Source organism: Protomyctophum parallelum (assembly GCF_964188405.1).
Source record: "Protomyctophum parallelum genome assembly, chromosome: 3".
Taxonomy (NCBI): Eukaryota; Metazoa; Chordata; class Actinopteri; order Myctophiformes; family Myctophidae; genus Protomyctophum; species Protomyctophum parallelum.
In genome coordinates, this window is record NC_139698.1 from 44,185,848 (window position 1) to 44,211,612 (window position 25,765).

General features: G+C 40.7%; 1 protein-coding gene across 1 annotated transcript; it reads right to left on the minus strand.

Moving 5' to 3' along the window:
• Positions 1–547: 547 nt before the first annotated feature.
• LOC310856696 (receptor for retinol uptake stra6-like) lies at positions 548–11,110 on the minus strand (the record flags this gene model as incomplete). The annotated part of the gene is given in 14 exon segments (XM_083762167.1): positions 548–639; positions 1,858–1,995; positions 3,133–3,296; positions 5,307–5,408; positions 6,051–6,087; positions 6,090–6,167; positions 6,573–6,706; positions 7,665–7,740; positions 7,919–8,081; positions 8,357–8,418; positions 8,911–8,990; positions 9,279–9,346; positions 10,091–10,174; positions 10,262–11,110. Coding segments are annotated over 14 exon segments (2,127 nt in total).
• Positions 11,111–25,765: the final 14,655 nt, after the last annotated feature.

The window sequence follows — 25,765 nt, forward strand, 5'->3', positions numbered from 1 at the left end:
CACAAGATTAGATACACCACCAAGATACCCATGTACCTGTCTAAATACTTCCTTAACGTTAACGAAGTCCACACCCACAACACCAGAGGGAGTGCAACAAACCATGTACAACCCAGATTCGGCACAAACAAGGGACTAAATTATTTTCGCTCCTATGCCACCAAAATGTGGAACGCCCTACCAACAGTCATTAAGACATGTAAATCCCTTGACTCATTCAATACCGCTCTCAAAGGGCACCTACGGACGGCTGCAATTCGAAACTGGCCCCCGTAAAGTCTGAATCCCCCCCACCCTTTTCCCTCACTGTATATGTTTATTTTCCCTTTTTACCTCCATTATGATGAATTCCTGTTCTGTTCTTTGACTATATTGAAGTGTCTATTTGTACGTCTCTAAATGTTTTGATGAATTGAACATGGTGGACCCTCTTGTAAACAAGTGTAATTCTTAATTGGGTCGTCCACTCACAGTTAACAGTCTTTGTAGATATACGTTTGTGCTTGAAATGTACTGTAATTATGCAAACTGTTAATAAATATTCCAATCAATCAATCAAAAGCCTCTGACCGACAACATCCAGTCTCTGGCAGACAACTTCAATGCTCAGGTCAAGCCCCTGGCTGACAGCTTCGAGACCTTCAAGCAGACTTAGCAGACGTTGGGCCAAACTTTGGCCATTTTCCCTGTTTGATGGAAAATGTATTCCTCCAAATGTTTTGGAATGTGTTTTGAACTCATTTATCATCATATCATATCATATCATACTATAATTCAGTCAATGTATATAAGAGTGCGGGTGCCCCGTAGGCTTTTGTTTTCATTTGCTCGGTTCACCAGCAGCCCGTAGGGTTATCGGTTAGGGTAGCCACCAGCAACATTATCCATCCATCCATCCATCCATCCATCCATCCATCCATATTAGCCTATACTTATGTGCCTATAACCCAACTTCCCAAGATCGTCTGTAAACTATTCCCTGCCTATCAGTAATGTGATCTATTACATCGCATTACCCACACTGAATATCATTTGCTGTTCATATATTCAGAACGGTAAGGACTAGTACTTAAATAATTAAGCATTACTCTCCCACATAGAAATCACCTGAGATGTGAAGCTTGAAATAAAAAAAAGGTTGAAAGGTGGCCATTTTGTGTGTGATTGTTCTATGATTGGTTTATATGAGTACATTTCAGGCAGGCGCGCAGATAGGGGGGGGGGGGGGGGGGGGATCGATCGACCCCCTCAGTTTAATGAGGAGGGGGGATTATCCCCTAAAAAATAAAAGCCATGTACTGTGGCTGCATGTGTTTTGCTGTGTTGGCAGTGTTTTGCCATGAAATCCGCTAAAACACGTGGAACATCTGCGTAATTATGTGTAAGAAGTGGCCACTAAAATGTGGAACGCCCTACCAATAGCCGTTAATAAATGTGAATCCATAGCCTCCTTCAAAACCACTCCCAAAGAGAACTTACGGGCGGCGACAATAACGGGATCACGGGATCGATCAGACCCCCTAAAAAATAAAAGCCATGTACTGTGGGTTTAATACAAGCAGATCGCAAATGCAAATTGGATGAATGGGGAGTCAATGGAGGGTATTGCAACTCTAGATTTATCCCATCATAAAAAAAATCTAGAATAGAGTTGCAAATTGCGAGATGTAGAGAAGTAGAGAGATGCAAATTTGGATTGCATAATACTGAATGAACAGTTTTGCTTGTGTACCATGTACAAATGTCTAGTCTAAAATTGATTTATACTTTTTTAAGTATTTAAACTGATTTAAACTCACAACAAGTTGCAGCCTGTGTGTGTGTGTGTGTCTGTGTCTGTGTCTGAATCTGACCTACCTTCCTCTGCATCCCACATTTTCTGTACAGCTCCTCCACCCTGGACCATGATGTCCAGCAGCAGTCCACAGAAGGCCTTCATCACCGGGTGTGACTGGCTGACCTCAACCTTCAGGTAGTTGGTGTAGTAATGATACGCTGTGCGGGCACACACACATTATAACGCTAGTCTGAAGACTGTAATGACTGTGAAATGTCTTATTTACTATGAAATCGTGCATTACTGCATAGTCAGTCAGTCAGTCAGTCACCCCCAGGGATGCCTCGTGACATCACGTCAATATATATATATATTATCCATATATGGAGATCCCTCAATATTCAATATCCCTCAATATTGGTCAGCAACTCTACATCTGGCCTCAAACCTTTAGATATCCATATATGGAGCTGACCTGCTCTGCACAGTGCACACCCGCAGGTCTTATGGGGCACATACACCAAGTTTGAGGCCGTTTGGTTGGATGGCACCCAAATTATGTCCAGGATTTTGAGTTATAGATAGAGATATTAATAATAATAATCATTATTGTCCCGAAGGATATTACTCTTCACGTCTGTTCAACACCCACAACAAATAGTACAGAAAAACATTACACAAAGACAATACAAAAACATGAGGTCCCCACTGTGTACAGAACCATCCTATCGGCGTGGCAGTTTGTTTAATGCCGCGATGGCTGAGGGGACAAAGCCCCTACTGAAACGAACCTTTTTCCATGGTAAGGTTCTGTATCTTTGTCCAGATGGCATGAGGTTGAAGAAGCGATACAGGGGATGATCAGTGTCACGTCATATTGAGTGCTAGCCGTGTGATGGCCTTATTGTTCATATCAGAAAGTGTTGGTGTGGGAAGTCCGATAATCTTTACAATACGGGTTGGTACCATCTGCATGATGGTACCAACCATGAGTTTGTTATTAACGGGTGGTGCTGCTGCCTCCTGCATTATGTGCAAATTCAAAACGGGTGGTATGCAAGGCCAAAAGATGAATTATTTATATATTTTCGGACGACGTTCCTCCGCCCACTTTTCGACTATTGGCCGTTCGCCTGCTATCGGCGGTAGTCGCCGGGTCCCATAGACAAAGAATGCACTTCCGGAAGATTAAAAAAAACATAAATCAATCAATCAATCAATCAATCAATCAATCAATCAATCAATCAATAAATCAACCCCTCCAACCATGCATGGGGGCCCATGGCCTGATGCATTTCAAACTCAGAGTCATTGAAAATAAAAAGGTTGAGGATCACTGATGTGGCGTACTGTACCTGGGTCGTATGTTTCAGAGGTACGGTGCAGCAAGCTGATGTCAATACGTCCAAGATGGAGGATGTTGTACAAAGCCGTTAGCACCATTCTCCATATGGCGACAATCAGCCCTAGCACAATGTTGACCAGGTAGAGGAAATAGGTGAACAGGAACAGACTGCCTCTGTGAACAGAGTTTATACAATCAATCAAGAAGTTGCTAGTCAAATCTTGAGTTATCATTTAATTGTAAGTGTGAGACGTCCACAGAAGTTAAAGTTAAAGGGTTAGGGTTAAAGTTTGAGTTTAAAGTTCTTCTTTTTTGTCAGTTGAAACCTGACTTTTTGGTCATATATTCTTATTTTGGAGATTTGGTATTTGTGTGATATGAAAACAGTGTAATTAAAAACACTGGAGGTCATTTGAAGAGGCTTGTTTCAATTCCAAAAGTAATTCAATCTTACAGAAGAGGATCAGCTCATTGTTTCAAGAGACATTAGTAAAATCTAAATGTAATTTACCTTTTGTAACCATGTATAAAGTAAGTAGGTAGTCAAATATTTTGCACAAAATCATAACTTGCTTTCATCCATCATTCAAAATAACACCTGTGTGAACTGAGCGGTCCAACTCTACATTTATTGTTATAGTTACTGTACTGTACTGTATTGTAGTCTGTAGTGTACTGTGCGGGGGTCCCCGGAACATCCAGACCCCCAGGAACGTGCCCAGGGTGCCGGGCCGGTTCCAGCGAGCCGCCCCACGCCCGAAACGGTCGAGAAATAACACAGTTACCAATATGTGGGGGTCCCCGGGGGCTTGTGTGGGATGTCGCGAGCCCCAGAGCCCCAGGAACGGCCCAGGGCTCGTACTGTAGTGTACTCTGTGCCACTTTACTCTGTGCTGTACTCTACTGGCCACTTTGGGTGTTAAAAATAGCTAAATAGACGATCTACAAGGTCACAACAATGTCACGATGTGATGTGTTGTGAGCTAATAGATCAGCTATTTTAGAAGTGTGAGGGGCCGGCCTGGTTTCAGATGTTGTCAGATATAAGATTTTTTCCAAAAAAATAAATGCATTGTTGGATTGGATTATTAAAATATTTAGGGTATAAATACCAGTACCAAAGTATATTTACCAATCAAATTATTATTAAAGTATTTACCTTATATATAGGGAATAAAACAGGTAATCATAAGGGGGAAAAGGATATGTAAATCATATAATGTGCGACTAAATAGTAACAGGCCTCACTAAAGCTAAAATCATGGAATTAGTAAATATTTATTAGAGAGTATAAAGTACACAGAGGCATCTTTCTCCCGACGCGTGCACGCGCGTGCATGCACACACTCTCTCTCTCAGGTCGCCAGGGCAGGTCGGCCTCGACTGGACTGTGCAAACAAGCAGGGGAGGCACACAGGGTGCAGGGTTCACACACCCCACACACACACACACACACACACACACACTAGTTGATCTACTGACTGGCTCATTTAATAAAGCATACACACGTACTGTATAAAAAAGATGATCTCATAATGATTGGCACATTTAATTGAACACATCGACACATACACCCACACACACCCAGGGGGGCAGAGTCCGACACTTCAAAAAGGGAGGAGGACCCCCTGAAGAAATGAACTCACTATTCTGATTGGCTATATTCACAAACTTGGAAATATTAAATATTTCTGTCGGCCCAAGGAATCTTTACTCTCTCAGGCCGTAGAAGGGAGTCCAGAGGTCTACTGGTGGTCTAATCTGTAAACTTCTGTCGGTATCATTGATTGTATATCCATATTTGATTCATTATGATTGCAATAGGCTCAATTTATATTGTTGTAGACATAGGACCAAACATAACTGTACATTAGTTAATAGGGCTTTGATTATTAAAACTTATAGATAAGTATTATAACTATTTGTTGTGTGTATTCATTCCAGAGGTATTGGCACAAGTTTTGGACATAATCATGCAAAACGAACGCGTATTGGTATTGATATCTGGTTTTCTGTCTGTACCTCCTTGGAGGTTAAAGGTGAAAGGCCAGTTTAAACTTGTTGGTGCTGTAATTTGTTTCACAGTGACCTACAATCCCAGACCCACACCTCACCACAAGAGACATTAAAGTAGAGTAGAGAAAATACCTGCTATAATATCACAAGAAGTAATCAAGCAAATACCTGTTATCCAGATCTGTGGTGCCAGCATCCTTTTTGATAAATGCAAACTTAGTGATCACGTGTTGAAGAGCTGTAGCCAATACCAACGTGACCCAGACTGGCCTGGGCACGCATGCGTGCGCGCACACACACACACACACACACACACACACACACACACACACACACACACACACACACACACACACATTATACACAGCAGATAGAATCCATGCACACAGCACCTGATGAAGGCACCTCACAGTGTGCTACTGTTTCTGTTATTTACTAATATTGCTGCTATAGGCCTATTGTTACTTCATTCTATCTATCTTTAAACTTACACTCAGGGTTTGCCTGTATAGAAGGCAATTCATAGAAAACAAACTGACGTTTAACCACTTGCATTCATATTCTGGGGAAAACATTAGCCAAAAATAGCAGATCTACATGTGAGCTTTTTATGGCAAGGAGATTTGGGGCTCTATTTTTGTCAATGCTAAACCCCTTATCCCTAAACTACTTACCCCGTTTTTTACTATTTTGAAAATAGTTTTGGAATAGTTCAACTATAGCTTATCTACATCGACACGCTGTGAGCTTGTAGATTGGCTATTTTCACTATTCAAAAATGCTTCAATATAGTAAAAAAGGCAAAGTAGTTTAGGGATAAGGGGTTTAGCATGGACGTTTAGATGGAAAAAATAGTTCAGTTGCAACTCAGGTCAGTTTTTCTAAGAATAAAGGTTTTAGGGGTTAGCTCACCATGCCTTTGCAGCCATTTGGAAGAGAATGAGGTTCGGCCAAAGACGAAGGGGATAATGATCAAGAAAACCAAAAACACGAAGCAGATGAAGAACACGAGAGTCTGGATTACCATTCCTGTCAAGAAAATGCAAAATAATCAATCCATCTAAAAACCATCAATTGGGATAATATAGTCAGTGCACTGCACACAGATCAATAACTGAACTGTCGATAGATATTTTCATGGTCTTTAAAACATTTGAAATGGCACTGTAATCTTTTTACGCACTCATCCTTGGCCTAGAAGTGGAGTTGTGGAATACCCTCTTTAACTAATGATATTACACATAGTGACTTTACCATTAGTAATGCTGAGGACCAATGATGAATGAGTTCACGATAAATTTGTGATGAATTAATGTATGAGTTCATCATTAATTCATCAATAATTTATTATCTGTATTCTGTAGTCGTGTATGCATTTGCCCCCTCAAGGTAGGTTAAGTGTTAAGGATGAAGTATATCTTAGGTTGATTTTACCTAGGGAGATGATTGCAGCCTGGTACCCTGTCAAGCCCATCCAGCACACAATGCCAGGGTTGGATGGGTGGATTGTTTTCTGGCTGTTATAAATACTGTAAATGTCTCCCTTATAAAGTCCTTTGAGGTTTGATCTGAAATGGAGGAAGAGGAATATCCAGTGATCACATGATGGTTCTATAGCCCAAACACAGGAAAATCATCCAAAGGACTTTTTTCCCCTTTTTGTCGTGAAACCTGACAGCTCAAAAACCAGCGCTTCTTTCACCTGACAAATATCACTATATTAGATTTTTTTTTTTTTACATGTATACTTAACTAAAATAACACTGCGGTGATATTGAAGGCTTTGGATGTATAGTGGTTAACTGAGTAGTCAGCTGTGGGGTGGGGGTAGGGAACTGTGACGGACATTGGGCATTTGTTTGTTTAACTGTATGTAATGTGTTTTATTTTTGTTTTATTTTTCTTTATGTCATTATTTATTTATTTTTGTTCTGTATTTATTATTGTCAAAACATTTTGTGATGAGATTTTGTTTGTATGTGTGCTGCCATGGGGATGTGGGGGGGGGGAATATATGTCAATTGTTTTGAAAATACTTATTTGTACTGTAAAGAAAATGAATAAACATATGTTTAAAAAAGAATAACACTGCGGATTCCAATACGATCGTCACAGTTTGATAATGGGGAGATGTTTTTTTTTTAGTCTATGTTCACTGCCAAGTTGTGATAGTCAAAAGTCCTAGGCATTATTCAAATACTGTATTTAATGATACAGTAGGTTAATTCGGCCATGTCATATGATATTACATGGATTACACCACAAATCAATGTTGGTATATAAACCACAAAGGAAAAAACGTTCGGGCTTAGATACACCTGCATTATTTCTGGACGAAATTAAAACGTCTTAATTAACTAAATTAAAGTCTACTGAAAAAAATGGTTATGATTACTTAATAAATATACAGTATGAATGAAAATTAACTGTATCTGAGGGATGTTTGGCATACAATATATCGGTGATCAATTTAAATGGATTGTACACTTCTAGATCTGCATGAGGAATCAAAGTATAGCTACTAACCTATGAAGTACCATTGATCGCATGAGCATGACCAGACTGACGATACACGATAATGTCATCGCACACAGGTAGCACACTGTCAACGACAATAGCAGGGAGAATAAAACAGATCTGCATGAAATACAAGATATAGCGTCCATATTCACATAATATCCCATAACAACGGTCAACGGATTGGTCTGAGGGGGGAAATTCAATGAACTGTAAATTTGGTTCAGTTGACATCCATCCAATCAATGCAAACAATTACCCACCTTCCAACAACCAAGTATAGAAAGTCACAATTTGGACAACCTCCATTCTGTCGTCAGAGAGGACGATGTCAAAGCCAAGCAGCAGGAAGGCGATGTTTTCATCAATGCCAGCACGGACAATATGGAGAGTAGGAATAACCTGAACGACCAGCAACAATGCCATCTGAAAGGAGACGAGTTGTACATTTACAGAGCTGTAGGAGCTATGTTATTTGTTATTTAATTCACACACACACACACACACACACACACACACACACACACACACACACACACACACACACACACACACACACACACACACACACACACACACACACACACACACACACACACACACACACACACACACACACACACACACTATAAGATGAGACTAAAGGGTAATACAGTGCTCTAGGTGCAGGTGCAAGTGTATTGTATTCTTGGATAACTTACATGGTAGATTGCCACAAAGGCAACAAATGCGGAGATGGACAGCTTGAGGGGAAAACGGAATACTAGAAGAAAAATTGCATTTTTACTAACTATAAAAACTCAAATTGTTACATTTATTACATTACACAAGATAGATATGAAGGCATGGTGGAGGAGGATAGACTATGTAGTCTGTGTGATCTAAAGCAAATCGAAAATGAAATGCATTTTTTTTTTATTGTCCATTCTACAACTCCATTAGGGAGAGACTTTTTAATAAGATGGCCTGGTCAATGAGGAGGAGGGCCATTTACATGTAAAATGGCCTTGTTATGATTGTTTTCGTTTTATTTTATTTATTTGTTTTCTTTTCTTTGTTTGTTTGTTCGAATAATTTACAAATATGTATGAACAGGAAGTGTCAGTTGTATTCAGTGTATTCTGTGAAATGTGTCATATAATCCCATATGGGATGGGCCAAAGTGGCATGACACGAAAATAAAAATTTCATTCATTCATTATACACAACACTAATACAACAAAAACAAAACAAATGTTTGTTCGGAAAGACTCACCTTTCTCTGGAGTGTAAATGTAACTCTTTAGTGTATCAGCTACCTTTTGAGACAGTGTTGGTTTGTCTGTGCTTGTAGAGCTGGACAGCACAGGAAAATCATATTTATCACATGAGCCCATAGTTCTATACCTCCAGTTCTAGGCTAAACAGAAGGTGTTTTTTTCTTCCTTTCCTAAGATAATAGTTCAATGTTGAAATGAGTGGTATTCCCCTTTAAAGTGAGCCATGTGATCCAGAAGTGCATTTCACAGTTCACTATTACTGTTAGTAAAGTAATAGGCGTATATACTTTTTACTCATATGAAGAAAATCAACATAAGTACTGTACTCCAATAACATGAGAGTAAATGTATCTTATTTGTTCACCTGGGGGTTGATGACTTTTTCTTTAGAAGGGATTTCACATAGGCTGTGTAGTAGCAGCTGTCAAGGTCCTTGGAGCAAAACACAGAATAGTTCTTATTGTAAGTCAACTCTTTCTGCTTGGTACTCATACAGCTCCAGACATTCACTCACTGAGCAGCCCCACTACAGCAGATTTACTATATAATGGCCCTATCTTGGGTGCCGCCTTACCCCTTATTTATGACAAAACCTTTTTAGGCTTTTTCTTAACATATTTTTTGTTCAAATAGCCAAAATCGACACATTGTGAGCTTGTAGATCGGATATTTTAAAATGTTTTTCAAAATAGGGCCAGCACAGCACTCAATACATTTTCAGATACCGGTAGTTTTATTTTTCAACCTTAACGGCCTCCCTCAGAGGCAAATAAAATGTGAAAAGGATTTTTTTGTTGAGTGCTGGCTGTCTTCTACTATACTTTACCATAATTAAAGTTCATACTGTATATTATTGTCAGTAATCTTTTTTTTTTTTTTTTTTTTTTTTTAAACATCAACAATTTACAAAATGTAAAACAATATTTATAAAAGTAGTAAAACAGATTATATCACCATTATGTCACCGCCAGGTTCTGTCAAGACCGTCTTGATCGGAGGTTAGATATAAGTGTTATTTTGTTCCCTCCGCGTTGTTGAGCTCTATGTTCTTGTGTCCTTGTTGGTTCTTGTGTCCTTGTCGATGTAATCATGGTGATACATAAAATGTATGGTTGGCAGCAGCATCAATTAGATGTTTTTTTTAATGATAGGGGCAGGTATCCGTAGGGTCCTTACATCACCCCGGGGTGTCAGCAGGTTCTCTTCAGATGTACTGAAGTACTTTGAGCTCTTGGACTCGCTTCCCGTACCCAGGAAAACCTGGCTGAAGTCTTAGGAGGCAGGAGGCACATAGCAACCAAATGTCCTGTGAATCCAAGTTGAAAATCTTGTAAGTTGCTTCTTTGCCCTCTGTCCTAGGGTGTTCTCCTCTCTGTCTTGAGGAGGCAGTGGATCGCTGGTCTCGCTGGTCTCGCTGGTCTCGCTGGTCTCACCGCCAAACATGACTTTCTCCAAGAGGCACTGTGGTAACACACCGAAGTCCTGAGCATTCTCTATGAAGCACTGAATGACTGCTCTCTGCAGCTTGAGGTTGGTTAAGATGGAATCCAAGTTGGTTCTTCTCAGTTGGTTCTTCTCAGTTTCCTCTCCAGGTGGAAGGAGGTTAGGGGTGAAGACCACAGACAGGTTATTGCTGTCCATCTTGTTCTTTGCACTCCTCTTGGACACACTGTGGAGGAAGTCAAAAAGGTAGCGCAGCACGCTGATGTTTCTGTCAGGCAGTTTGCAAGACAGCAGCAGTGTGGCGGCGGTTCTGTCCTCCTCACTGGTCAGCTCCTGGGCCTTCAGAAAGGCATCATGCAGCTTGGTGGGCAGGATGGGTTCTGGAAGCTCCCTGAAGAACTGCTTCACCAGGCCGGCCACAATATGGGGATCTGCTGTGGACAGACACTCTTCCTTGCCCGCATCCAGCTGGACCCTGAGTGCTTTTTGTGTAGTTTTGGAACCTGCTAGTCTGAACAGGCCCTCTTTGTCAGTGTGCTCCAGCAGCATGGCACATGCTCCCACCAGAAACCTTGGCACATCCCCGTGGTCAGTATGACTGACCTGTAGGCTCTTCAGCGGTGCTCCGAAAACCTTCACCTTGCGCTTGTTGCTCCAAGTGCATGTGATCTTCCTTCCGTTGGTTTTGCGGCAATCAGGTGTTATAATGCCATAAGTGTTGAGCTGCTGCTCAGCTATTCTGGAGGATTCCATGTCAGTTGTTTCCACCATAATACAGTTGGTAAAACTTGTGTGACTATTCTGCTTGCTAGCACTAGTAGACAGGATTTCCATTAACACTAAATCAAAGGTGTTTGTCTGTGACAGGCTGCAGCCCTTTTTATTCCAGATCAGCTCTGGTTCAGTAAACAAATAAATCACGCTGCTACCATGGTTACCGCGAAGCTCCACCAACCAGAAACGGTGATTCTGTCAACAAAGCAACGTCACACTGTCACTGATGTGACCACGCCGCTACCATGGTTACCGCGCAGCTCCACCAACCAGAAAGTGATTCTGTCAACAAAGCAACGTCACACTGATGCGACCACGCCGCTACCATGGTTACCGCGCACTGCGCGCAGCTCCACCAACCAGAAAGTGATTCTGTCAACAAAGCAACGTCAAACCGACACGGGGCCGCCACGTCACAACCTACCAGACACCACGTCATAACCAACACGGGACGACCCGACAGTGACGCTCTGGCCCAACTTAAATAACGCGCTGCGGCGCTACCATGGTTACAACGGGCATCTCACCAATCAGAAACGGTGTTCCGACTAGGTTCGCTCAAAGCACAGGCTCAGAGCTTCTATGGCTCTGGTGATCCCATACCCCGGCCGGTTGATCGCACCCTGATTGGTTAGATTCGTCGCCGGGCAACGGGCGGTTATCGTTTTGCTCAGAAATGGAATCAGTTGTATTAAAAATATAAATAGCGTTGGATTCATACATGAATAATAATAATAATAATACAATTTATTTGTTAGTATCATGTGTTCCTCTCTGTGGCTGCATGTGTTTTGCTGCGTTGGCAGTGTTTTGCCATGAAATCCGCTAAAACACGTGGAAAATCTGCGTAATTATGTGTAAAAAGTGGCCACTAAAATGTGGAACGCCCTACCAATAGCCGTTAATAAATGTGAATCCATAGCCTCCTTCAAAACCACTCCCAAAGAGCACTTATGGGCGGCGACAATTCGAAACTGGCCCCTGTAAAAAATTAATAGTCCCCCCCTTTTCCTTTACTGTATATTTGTACGTCTTTAAATGTTCTGATGAATTGAAAATGGAGGACGCTGATGCAAACAAGTCTAATAGTGCCTTTTCAGGTTATATCCTCTTAGCAGTTTTTGTATTGACCTGTACCTTCCTTGGACTGTACGCTGTACCTATTCTACAATCTGTTAATAACATTTTCAATCAATCATGACTCAGGAGCTGGTCTTTCTCACACTGCTGGCTTTGCATGCGAGGCAACTGCATGCTAACTGACGCACGCACCCACGCACGCACGCGCGCGCGCGCGCACACACACACACACACACACGCACACACTTTGTATTTTTCTTATGACATTAGAGTTCAGCCAACACATCACTATTCTTGTCAGGTGACTTCTTTCGGTGAAAATTGGTCAAATAATGATTAGGCACTATTCTTCAGGAGATAAAACCCCATGGGATCCCATCATAGAAAACACCATTTGGTCCAAGAACCCCCAGAGTTAAGGTGAGTGTCCCGCCGCATTAGCTTTCTGAATTCTTGATCTTCATTCCAGCTTTGGAGATGGGTTTCATTTGACATTTCACCCTCCAGGTTCATATTGCCCATCTGTAGCCATGACATTCTCCGTTGTTGCTGCCCTTGTTGTGCTGGCCTTCGGTCATGGTAAGAATCCTGATACTGTATATTCAACCTTTTTCAACTTTGTTTATTCAAATAGTTTTTCCAGTGGTTTGGTTGTGTGTGTGTGTGTGTGTGTGTGTGTGTGTGTGTGTGTGTGTGTGTGTGTGTGTGTGTGTGTGAGCTTGATTGTTGATTGTGTGATTTATATGCAGAGATGAGACTGCGTTTCCTTAAAATGCAAAATGCACTTAATGACAGCAAAGTCTGAATCCTAGGTAAGCTGTATTATATATTTAAATTAGTTTTTTTTTTTTTTTTTTTTTAAGATATTTTTTTGCGGCTTACGCCTTTTATTGATTTTTGAAGGGACAGACAGTAGGCTGACAGGAAACGGGAGAGAGATGGGGGGATGACATGCAGTAAAGGCCGTGTCGGGTCCGGGAGTCGAACCCGCGGCACACTGCGACTGGATTACCAGTCCGGTGCCCAGACCGTTACGCTACGGCCTGGGCCTTTAAATTAGGTTTTGAGCAAAGCATTTAAATATATTTTCCAGGCACTGATACCGTGATACGTCACCCATACATTTTTACACGTTCCCCGGCGAGGCTGAAGTGCAGATAACCACCAAGTTCATTGTGGACATGTCGGCCTCCTCAGTGAGTAAAGCTTATTTAAGCCTATATCAACTTTGATCTAGTGAGCATGGGTCCACTTGTGCAATATTCAGGTCAAGCTCCTGGATGACATGCCCATGTTGGCTGACAGCTTCGAGGCCCAGGTGGAGAAGATCTTCAAGCTGATGTTGGTCCAATCTTTGTCCATTCTCTGCCCTGATCAGGAAAGCTATGTAGCAATCAGTCCATCAGAGTGATAAGAACATCCCCCACCACCTCCCTGATTTACATTTGCTAAAGATCTTTGACAGAAAATGTAACAACATTTTCACCAGTGTTTTACTGATTTATACTTTATTGCACAAGGAGTATACATTAAGCATTACCCTCACCTGAGATGTGAAGCTTGAAATTCACCATTAAAAAAGGGTGAAAGGTGGCCATTTTGTGTGTGATTGTTCTATGCTTGGTTTATGCGAGTAGATTTCAGGTACATTTGTCACACTGTTTTGCAACAGTGTGTCGGGTAGGATTTATGGAAGGCCAAAGGCCAAGTCACAAGGTTGAAATTAAATGAACTGTGTGGCATAATCAAAGAGGTGCTCATTGAACAGTGGGTCAATAATATCAAGTTTGACCCTTGGGTCACTGATGGTCTCCATCATTCATGTTTTAATATTTTGAAGTAGGCTGTCAAAACAGGTTGGAGCTAACAATCTGCTTAACCACTTACATGTAAATCCAGGGTCCCCCAGGGTTCTATACTATAGGCACGCTTCAGTATATTTCCCTCAATCCCTTAAACGAAAATAGTCTACAAGCTCACCATGCATTCATTGCATTGCATTGTGGTGCCTGTTGTGAGCTTGTAGGTAAGCGATCTTTGCTGAATGTTCACCCAGAACGTATGAGATTCCACATTTGTCATAAACTGAGAAGACAGTGTAAAGGACATTAAAATAATAATAATAAATAATAATAAAGAAGTAAATAACATTTACTGTATTACCAGTACTTTAAGTAAAAGTACCAATACCACAATGTAGAAATACTCTGTTACAAGTACAGGTCCGGTATACAAAATGTATTTGAGTAAAAGTACATCAAGATGAAAATATACGTGTTATTCTGGAGGAGGAAATACCACAATGACAAATGAAGAAAATATACTTGGGTACTAAAAGTAAAAGTACTCATTTTGCACAATGTCCCATTTCACATTTTCAAAGTTTAAAAAAATATATATATATATTTTGAAAATAGCAGATCTACAAGCTCAGAAAAAAACGTCACAAAGCGTTTGTGTGCTTGTAAAGTATAAGTCTCTCCAACCCTTTAGTAAACTGAAAAACCGGTATCTTCAGGTGGGTAACACATTTCATCCAATCAAGAGAGTTAATGGTCTAGTTCCAATTTTGTCTGCTCATTTATCAATTCCAATGTCACTTGTTTATCCTATCCTGTATCATTTCTCTCTCTGGATTGGGGGAAATTGGTATCCTGACTGGAAAGAATTCTGTTTATTAAAGTGCTGGAGAGACACCCTATAGCAATGATTATTACTATCTTAATATAGCACTATTTAACACATATTAAAAAAGGAGTTGGATGAATACCTATTAATATCAGTCCTATTTTTCTCAGAAAGGTTGGGACAATGGTGGTGTAACGTGTTATGTACTTTTAGTCTAGTAGGCCTACCCCATTTCTTTGGTAAATAAAGAACTAAAGGAAAATAATGTCCAAGGCACAGTGTTCCATTGAAAAAAGGTTTACAATCCTTTATTATTCCTTGACAAAGATAGAAATAATAAAAAACAACAACAAAACAAGCAAGTAAGCAACAAGAAAACCAGGCTCGTGTTTCATTTATTTTCTCTTGTCTTGAGGCATCTCTTTAGTCTCAAAGCAGTGAAGAAGACAATGACTTGTTGTCAATTTAACTATAGAACAACAAAATCACTAGTCTTCCAAGCTGCTATGGACATACAAACAACTGCCTTTTATGGATCTGACATTTTAATTCTATTACTCATATAGTCTTAATATTGTTTTGACATCTCCAAGTTCTTTTTTCTTTTTCGCATCCAATCCACATGCAAGCTTCACCATAAAAGCTCACCGTTATTAATGGAATGGCTTTAATTGTTAACATTGAATCATATAAAAAAAGATCATTAAACCATCTTGTTCACAGCAGCATGCTTATTATTATGATTATTATTATGATTATTGATATTTTTAGGCCTATTACCTCTTCAACCTGATCAGCTTCCTGATCAGGTTTCTGTCTCCTTTGTTGCTAGACTATAAGGCATACTGAAGGTGGCCTCCTTGAGCTGATGTACAATTCCTCTTCCTCTTCTCTTGATGCAAGCAACCCTCAAAACTCAGCTTTGAAGGCTAGACCGGTTTTTCATTATGTTGTGGCCTTCTCTTTGTATTTGTAGATTAAGAACATAAAGGCATTGGTTGGCAGCCCATCAAGACACTGAAAAAGACGCTTTAAAAAGAGACGAGTCAGTGTTAAAATAGTCCCTCTGATTGCTTGTTTCTTTGTCTTGTTCTCTTTACAGCTATTATCTCTAGTCTGCCTCACATTCATCAGCTATTTATCATACAAGAAAATGAAAGTGATGAACTAATCCTCTGCAGCAATGTAATGATGAAAATGCCCACACACTTCTATCTGTATTCTATCACAAACTAGCTACATCTTTAGGAAGATTATAAGGGATTGATTACACAACATCAAAACAAACATCTTGCAAAGAGTTTTGGTTATACAGCAAACATTATCTACTCTCTTGTGCGTCAGAGTTGCATGCGGAAAATAGTCGATATACAACCTCACACCGTGTCACGATGTGGCGTATTGTGTGACCTTATAATGAAGTATAAATCAGGCTTAAGACCCTGAGGATTCCAGAGGAAGGACAAGGCCACAGATGGTCAGGGTTATGGGCTTTCTGGACACACTGTCTGTATGTTCCAGAATGTGGCACTGTGACAATGGGCTCTTGTACAAAGTAAACAACCAGTGCAAGCGTTACCCAGGGTCTGTGTTTTACCCACAGGGGTACGTTTCCCACACACCAAATGTCTCAGTTCATGTTGGAAGCAAAAATGATTTACAGTAAGTGTAAAAAAGACTACGAAATTAGCATATTAATAGGCTTTGACAAAGGTTAAAGAAGGATTGTTTTAAGTTAAAGGACCACTTCACCACTTTTCAACTTATCTTCATATAATTGGTCCTCACTAATGTTCATGATAAAATAGCACAATTTTCTTCTACTCAGTCTGTGTCTCATAGGAGGGCTGTGGGCAGTTCAGAAACCCGTCCACCAGTGACATCATCATTAGGCTGATTTTTTTTAACAATATTATTTTTGTAAAAATATTTAGATATTTATTATCGTGAGAACGATGGCTTCCATTATCGCATTGCAAATCAACAGGAATAGAAAGCCTGCAGTTTCTATTAGCTTGGATTCCCCATCGATGAGGTCACTGGTCGACGGCTTTCTGAACTGTCCACAGCCCTCCTATGAGACACAGATGAAGTAGAAGTAAAAAATTGTGTCATTTTATCATGAACATTATAAAGAACAAATCCACATACCGGTAATAATAAGAATTTATGATAGACAGTTACCTTTTCATATTGTCAAGTGTATTTTAATAACATTTTAAGTTGTTTTATTTTGAGGCACAATTGGAAGTAGACTTTTTATTTATTTGTTTTCGCTGGCATGTTGCCATTCTGTTAGTGCCTTGGCTTCAATGTGTTGATGGACACATATTACACTGAACAAGTAAGAACAGACATATTTGATTCCTGATTTATGCGAGGGAAAGCACTTTCATTTTGGGTGTTCTACCACAGTACAGCAGCCCATATATCAGAGTTTTCATACGCCTGCAAAGGCTATTTGCAGGAGTGTACTCTAGGCATGTTCATACATGCTGTATGTTAGTAGGGTCTGCCTTGTATGCGATATACACAGCAAAATCTTGAGTGTTATTTTATCTCCAAGAGTGGACAAATGGAACCAATTGGAACCAAATGGACCTGTAAGAGTCCATTTGGTTACAATTTCATAGTGTACCCACTTATTCAACATATTTGGAAGTTGCATATATATATATGCAGCTTCCAAATATGTTGAATAAGTGGGTACACTATATGAAGTGAGTTTTATAATATAACCAATGTTGCGGAGGTCAGGAGAAAGACAATTACGTGCCAATTTCTCACAGAAAAATAGCGTTCTTTGTCATGTCACGAGAACAGCTACAATTATATGTTGAATTTTTTTTAAACTCATTTAAAAATATTGACTGTAAATGTCATGCCAATTCATCTATGAAAGGTAAATTATGTGTAAAACGTTACACTCTTAGAGTTGGATCAACACATTTTGTCACTGTCAGTGGAAACCGGTTCAAACGGTCCAAAACCGTTCCTTCTTTATGATTATTTTAGAAAGATTTACAAGATTTATAGCCGATCTACAAGCTCACAACATGTCACATCGCTTGTAAATCTTCTATTTTCACTAATTCTGTGCAATACTCGTGGTATGATGACAATGAGGTCACTTTCATTTATGGAAAAAACAACAAAAAAACATGAAAAGGTGACATTTGGAGATTCCAGGTCTCTGCCCGACTACGACAATTGACATCATATGGAATGGAATGGAGAACATCTTTAGAACACAATGTGTACAGTATACCACACAGACCAGATGAAAGCTATATTTGTATGTGCACGTGCAGGTTTTTGCTTGTGTGCATGCATCAGGCATAGCTGTATAGCTACTATTTTGCTACAGTAAACACATATACTGTATACAACTATGTTATTAGCCGTTTATATTTGTACAGTATGTGTCTGCGCATGTGTGCATTTCAACACCCTTACAGAAACACAGACAGTACATGCACCAAGCATATACTGTGTATATATCTGTGTTTCTTCTCTGTGTGTGTGTGTGTGTGTGTGTGTGTGTGTGTGTGTGTGTGTGTGTGTGTGTGTGTGTGTGTGTGTGTGTGTGTGTGTGTGTGTGTGTTTCCATATGGTATGGTCTAAGAGCATTGGTGTATTTAATACCTAATAATAAGTATTAATGAGCGGACACGAGATTCAATAATCAGACGCATTTGAATGTCACACTTTTGCATGGCATTGTATTCAGGATTGCTGCAAGAGAACTGATCAGATACAGAAATTAAAATCAATCAGAGAAAACAAGTAAATGATGGAAGACAAATAATGCAATTAATTGCTTATAGATTATCTGTGTTAAAGTACAGTATGCAGGAATAAATAACACAAGACAACACAAATATCTTTGCTATATGTCAATCATAACAAAAAAATGTCCATATGCACATAATGGAAGGCACCCAGAATGACAATGTGGTAAAAATGTTGGGTACTTACCATATCTGAATTAGGCACCTGAGGTCATCCAAAAAAGACTTTGATTGCGCGTACACAAAAATGGAGCGATTTTCTCTGCACAAAGAGCAAAAGCAGATTCTGTGTAAAAAATATCAAAACCACTTAAAATGTTCTTAAAAAAAGATTGAAAAGATGCTAAACGTTAAGACGCTGTTGGGGCTTAGGCAAGAGGTGGGGGAGGTGGGGGGGAGACTCCAAAACACCTACAGTAACTATAAGAATACTGGTCATCTGGATTGGTCTCTAAGGGGAACAAGGACACAGTCCGTCTCCATTGGCCAGCGGAGAACACTGATAGATATGTTTTTGCTGGAATGGGTTATGTTTTTACTCAGAACTGACAGGCAGACAGCCCCCATGCACACAGGTGCTATTCAAGGAAATTGTGTAAAAGTGACGTCACAGGATAAAATCTAGCGCCACAACCCTTTCACAATAAGAGTCTATACCCATACTATACTATACTGTATATGGTGCTCATGCTTTGTACCTATTTCTCTCTCTGTGTCTCTCTCTCTCTGTGTGTGTGTGTGTGTGTGTGTGTGTGTGTGTGTGTGTGTGTGTGTGTGTGTGTGTGTGTGTGTGTGTGTGTGTGTGTGTGTGTGTGTGTGTGTGTGTGTGTGTGTGTGTGTCTCTCTCTCTCTCTCTCTCTCTCTCTCATTATTAAATTCTATACACAAACCTTTGGAGGCATCCATCTACATTCTACAGTATTTATTATCTCTGTTCAGCTTTTTCTTCCACAGTCATGACAAACAAAAAATTATCTCCAGGTCTCTGTTGATTGTGTGGCCTTGTAAATACATACATCACCAGACACAAATCACCAAATGAAGTTTCTCCAATTTTCCTCTGTAATGCTGAAATACCACTTTGTAAAATTATAGTACAATTTTGAAAAGTAGAAACAGGCTGCAAGCACTTCAGGTGCTCAGCCTCCACAACAATGGAGTGCTGGCCTTGGTGATGGTTACTAGGCAACGGAGGAAATACAATGGCCTCCTTAGAAACCAAAGGCCCTTAAGTGGACTGACGGCAACCAAGGCACACAAAAAAATAGACTGATGCAGAGAAGTGAGAGCAAGTGATGCTGTGCACCTCTATGCTGCACACACATGACCAAAATATTACAGTGCTGTGTGGAACACGGCAGAATAGCAATTTTCAAGCTGCTTGTGGTCTGAGCAGCATACAAGAAATTGACAAAATACAGGATATACAGTAGCTCAATACACCAGTTAAATCTATAGTTTGTCTATATCGTTTGTAGACTATGGATAGTTGTGGATAATATTTCAAAATTGAGCTGTCTGTTGATCAATCATTCAATCAATAAAACAATCAATGACTGTCTGACTGACAGATTGTCTGCCTCTCAATCGGTCTATTCCAGTCATCTGTCCGTCTGTCCGTCCGTCGATCTGTATCACTGTCAAATAAGAGATTAGAAATACTATACTTTAATATCCAATTATTCAAATCAGACTGGCCAGGTTATTATACGCTACACCACTGTTTGATGACAATCCATACAACTGAATGACACTGTAAAATCCTCATCGTTAATTTAACCCTGAGCGTGTACAAAGTGAATCACCGGACCTATACCAGGTTTCTTGGAAAGGTGTGCTATCATCCCCCCGAACTCTCCTAACTGGGGTACCACAGGGATCTGTATACTTGGTCCCCTCCTTTTCTCCCTATACACTAAATCTCTTGGCACTATCATCTCTGCTCACAATCTATCTTATCACTGCTATGCCGATGCGATGACACTAAACTGTTTCTATCCTTCCCCCCCTCTGCTACTCAGGTGGAAGAGCGCATCACTGCATGCTTGGCTGACATCTCACAGTGGATACCTTTCAACCACCTCATGCTGAACCCAGACAAGACTGAGCTTCTCTCTTCCCAGCTAAGTCCTGCCCCATGCAAGAGCTAACTATTTCCGTAGACAACGCCTTGGTAACATCTGTCCCACAGCCAGGAACCTTGGTGTTGTCCTGGACAGTCAGCTCTCGTTCAAAGCACACACTACAGCTGTCCCTCGAGGTCTACACTCTATACATACGACGAAATAGACCATTCCTCACCCAGGAGTCAGCCCAGCTCCTTATCAAGACATCAATCATGTCAAAACGTGACTATTGTAACTCCCTCCTTACAGGCCTATACCGGCATGCACACTTAAGCCTCTCCAAATTATCAAAAATGCCGCAGCTCGCTTGGTCTTCAACCAGCCAAAATTCTCACATGTCACTCCCCTTCTCTGCTCCCTCCATTGGCTCCCGGTCTGAGTTCTGAGTACAAAACTCTGATGCTGTCATTCAAAGCAACCAAAGGTATGGCACCGCCATATCTCGCAAGTCTGATCGCACCTTACAAACCCTCCTGAGCGCTCAGATCAGCCGACGCAGTGAAGTTGCTAAACCCTCGCTAAAAACGTCGGGACAACACTCCACACGTCCCAAACTCTTCTCCCTTCTGGCTCCAAAACTATGGAATGCACTTCCCATTGCAATCAGAACTACAGATTCACTTCCAGTCTTCCGCCCCAGTCTGAAAACGCACTTCTTCAGACTCCATCTTAGCCCATAGCACTTTCCATAGTACTTGCCCTAACCTCAACTTCCTACAGGCGTATGCAAAGGCTCAACTTATGTAACTTAGACAGCATTTCATGTAGACTTATAGATGGCAGTTTATGTAGACTTATAGCATTGTATGTAAACATAGCACCGTCTATATGCATAGTTTCATTTTATAGATATTCCACTGTTACGTCCTTATCTTACGTATGATTGCTGATAACTACTTTGTATGTATATGATGTATTGCCATGCTTTTTGTTCTTGTAAGTCGCTCTGGATTATGAGCGTCTGCTAAATGCCTAAATTGTAAATTGTACAAATGCAGACTTTACAGTGTAGAGCAGTGGTCTTCAACAGGACCACTATAGGTCCTCAGAGATACTACAGGGGCCAAATATTTGTGTGATAGGAACTTTTTTTTAAATTATTATTATTTTAGTTTTGAGGGGCTAGCCCCCCAATGCCAGCTTTGTGTGTGTGTGTGTGTGTGTGTGTGTGTGTGTGTGTGTGTGTGTGTGTGTGTGTGTGTGTGTGTGTGTGTGTGTGTGTGTGTGTGTGTGTGTGTGTGCGTGTGTACCCCATAGCGATGATTTGATTGGCTGAGCACGGATACGGATTATAAGATTCTTTTTTTTTGTGCCTTTCTGCTTTTATTGATAGTATCAACTGAAGATTGACAGGAAAGAGGGAGAGAGAGAAGGGGAGAGACATGCAGCAAAGGTCGTCATGAATGGGTTCGAACTGTCAGGCCAAAGTGTGGCATGCGCCTGGACCACTTGGCCAGCGGGCGCTGAGCACGGAATTGAGGATGAAAAGTGAGGACAGAAAAGTGAAGACGCCAAATGTGATGGTGTATGAGTGCCAAAAGTCAGTACAGTGCCAAAAGTCAAGTTTACTGAGAGTTTAAGTGGTTTAATGTCTGAAAATACACGTTAACATGAATTCAACATTTTAAAAGAAAGAAAGAAAAAAACAACAAACAAATCCGTCCGTGCTTCATCTCCCTCTCAGCTAGGGGGTCCTTGGCCTGAAAAATCTTGAAGACCCCTGGTGTAGCGCAAAGGGGCAACATCAAAATCACTTTATTTCACATAAGACATTACTGCTTATTGGCAATGCATATTATGTTTGTAACAGTGTATGTATTTTTGTCAATTAAAAACTTCAATTCAATTAGATTGCATGTGTTTGTTTATTGACCTGTTTTTTAACCAGGGGGATTTGAAGAACGCACGCGCGCACACACACACACACACACACACACACACACACACACACACACACACACACACACACACACACACACACACACAATGTACCTGCATAAATGATGACAAATAAGAGAGTGGTCTTAAAAACAGCAGTGGTCCACTTGGGCATAACAATGGTCCCCTGTACAAGACTGTTCCTTTGTTATAACCATAATCAGGCAGGTGCATGTTATAACGCACAGTATGTATATCTGACAGTGACAGGGGGGAAAGGTTTTTGATTGGCAGAAAACAAGAATGCTGCATGAAAGAGGAATACATTACAATTCAATGTATTTCTCCCCCACTTGTTTGTCGGGCCTTTTAACAATCTGAAGTGTTTTCTTTGAACCCGAGCATCACCATGAAAATAACTTCATCAAATGTCCAAGCCATTGTCACCAATATATAAAATTATGTTTTTAATGGAATTAATTGTATTAACTTAACAAAGGGGTGTATTCAAAGAAAAAAAAGGAATGGCAGAGACTAGCCTAAATTAATGATGGCTGCACCTCCAATTAGACCCAAGCAAACGTATGCTGTTGTCATGTTGTAAACAGCGCATTATAAAATCGCTATACCAGAGTACATGCTGACCTCCTGAGACATCTCTAACATACCCCAAAAATACTAAGAAACCCAGCATCTCTCTGGAACTACTCCCCTTCAATCTAATTTCATCTGTTGTGGGGAAACTGAAGCACCCACTTCAAGTTGGTGCTATTATTCGGCCCTCCCGAGGCCCCCAGCCCCTGAAGTACTCCACTCGGTTACAGTAGGGCCTGTAATGTACATTCCATTTTGGCTGCTATTAGGCCCTGGCCTTGCTATAGCGGGCCTGCCTGTTGTTGGTTACTTCCCCTATAGTGCACCACTCCGCTTTCCAGCCTCAATTCAGAGTTAAGACACGCATCCTTCCCACCTATCCTCTGTCCTCTTTCTTCCTCCTGTTACTTCTGCACTCTGCCTATCCTTTCGTCCCATTGTTCCCTCTCCCAATTCATCCCTTCTTCACCCCCTCAATGCTTCCGTCTGTCCTCTCTCGTTTTTTCCCCGCTGTCCTTCCATGCTTCCACTTTAGCACTCGCCTGACCACCCTCCACCCCCACACACTTCTTTCCTTCCTCCCTTCCTACCTCGCTTCCCCTCTCCATCCACTCTGCTCCCATCCCCAGCGTGAGCCCCAGGGGGGCCCTGCAAACTGCTTATTCAACAATCGGCTGCCATAAAGATATGTAATGACATTTTGGAAGGCAAAGAGGCCTGTGTGGTTTTTAATTCATATTTAATGGCCGTCAGGCTAAATAGCCCACTATCCTAAATGGGAGAGAGGCTGCTGCTCTTCCACTTAAGACTGGGAGCTGTCTGGTTGTGCACAGACGCTGGCTGCCAAGCGGCACACTGCTCCATTCCTAGTGTTCTCCTTTAGGAGTAAGCAGTGAAGCACTGAGGTTGATTACTTTTTTTCTCTTTTGTCTTTAAATGTGATGTGTGTAATAAAGGCAATTTGCAATAATTACCCTTTGTTATTTGCATTTTCAGGGTTGTATCATATATATTGAATTGTTTCATGTACTTATTTGGTTATGTACAGTATACTGTAATTAGTTTTTATTCTAATGTAATGCAGGTATTTTCACTTAATTTATTTACGATATTCAGTATATGTCTGTTATATTATTCTTTACTGGTTAAATAAAGGTTACATAGTGGTGTCAAAATACTTGGAATTAGACATACATACTTGAAAGCCACTTCAAAACTAAAGAAATATGCATGCTTTATTTTTAAATGTATTTTCTTTTTTTTTCCTTCATCTCATGTCTTTTAAAAACTAATTTCAGACACAGTATAGCTTATAACTAAACTAAAATAGGTGTTTGTTTTTCCTTAAACAAACATTAAAAACGCCATTGAAATGGACAGAGTTTAATGTTTGTTTTGTCTGATAATTACGTCATAAAATAAGTATATATACATATAGCGATGTTGGAAGCTGTTAACAGCGCCCCTCACTGAGATTTGATTGAATAGACTATAATATATACTGTAGGCTATATCAAAAGGCTAAGTTAAATGCAAAAGTAAGTCTCCGTCTAATTTACAGTAATTACTATCATTATTGGATAAACTAGACCTGTATGTGCCTGTCGGCCACCGGCCTACTTGAGAACGATGCAACTTGGGAACCTAATAATACCCGTTGTCAACTTGTCATAGCACCTGTTTTAACTGTCTGTCTATGTCCCACATGGAGATCTCTGTATCTGCCTGACTGACTTACTGTGAAAAGTTGACTGGTATAGTATTGTATCAATTGTCAGGTGTGGGGTTGCCATGGCAATCAATTGGCTGAGGCAGAGGCTGGATATTGCACAGGTGAGGGGACTTGCCTCATCAGGCCCACTGGCAGAGCCTGACCAGAGCCTTTTGTGTTGTTTCTGGACAACCGTGGGTCCGACCGACTCGATACCGGGCACTGCACTCCCTATGGGGAAGTGGAACGCGTGTGTCAAAGTTGAATCAATACAGTTTTATATCTCAAGTGATGTACTGTATTTAATCTAGGAATGGGTCGACCAATAGATATGCACCATTGTGTCCAGTCCTCAGGAATTAGCCAATGACTAACCACTGCACAATGCAGCATGACACAAGAGCGTCAACAAAGTATTAAGTCATCATCGTGAAACAAAGAGCTGGGAGGGGGGTTGGGAAAAGAAGCGTAATCACTACTACAAAATATTGATGCACTGGCTGCCTTGTCTTTCTTTTCTTTTTTTCAGGGTAGAGTCCAGGCACTGAAATGTAAATAAATCTATCGGGGCAAGGAGCCGGGGGCTCCTGTTACCACTCCTAACAATCAAGAGGCTTTTCATGCTGCCCTAGAGGGCCATTCCTGTAACGCTAGTGCACTGGAGAGCCACAAATCATAATCTCTCTCTTTTCTCCTCCACGCATCCCCTCCCCCTTTCTCTCTATCCATGTCCCTGCCATTTCTCCTCCTTGTGGAGTCTATTCTCTTTCCCCTTTGCGTTTTCCTGTCTGACACGTTGCCACCTTACATTCCATCACCTCTTTAT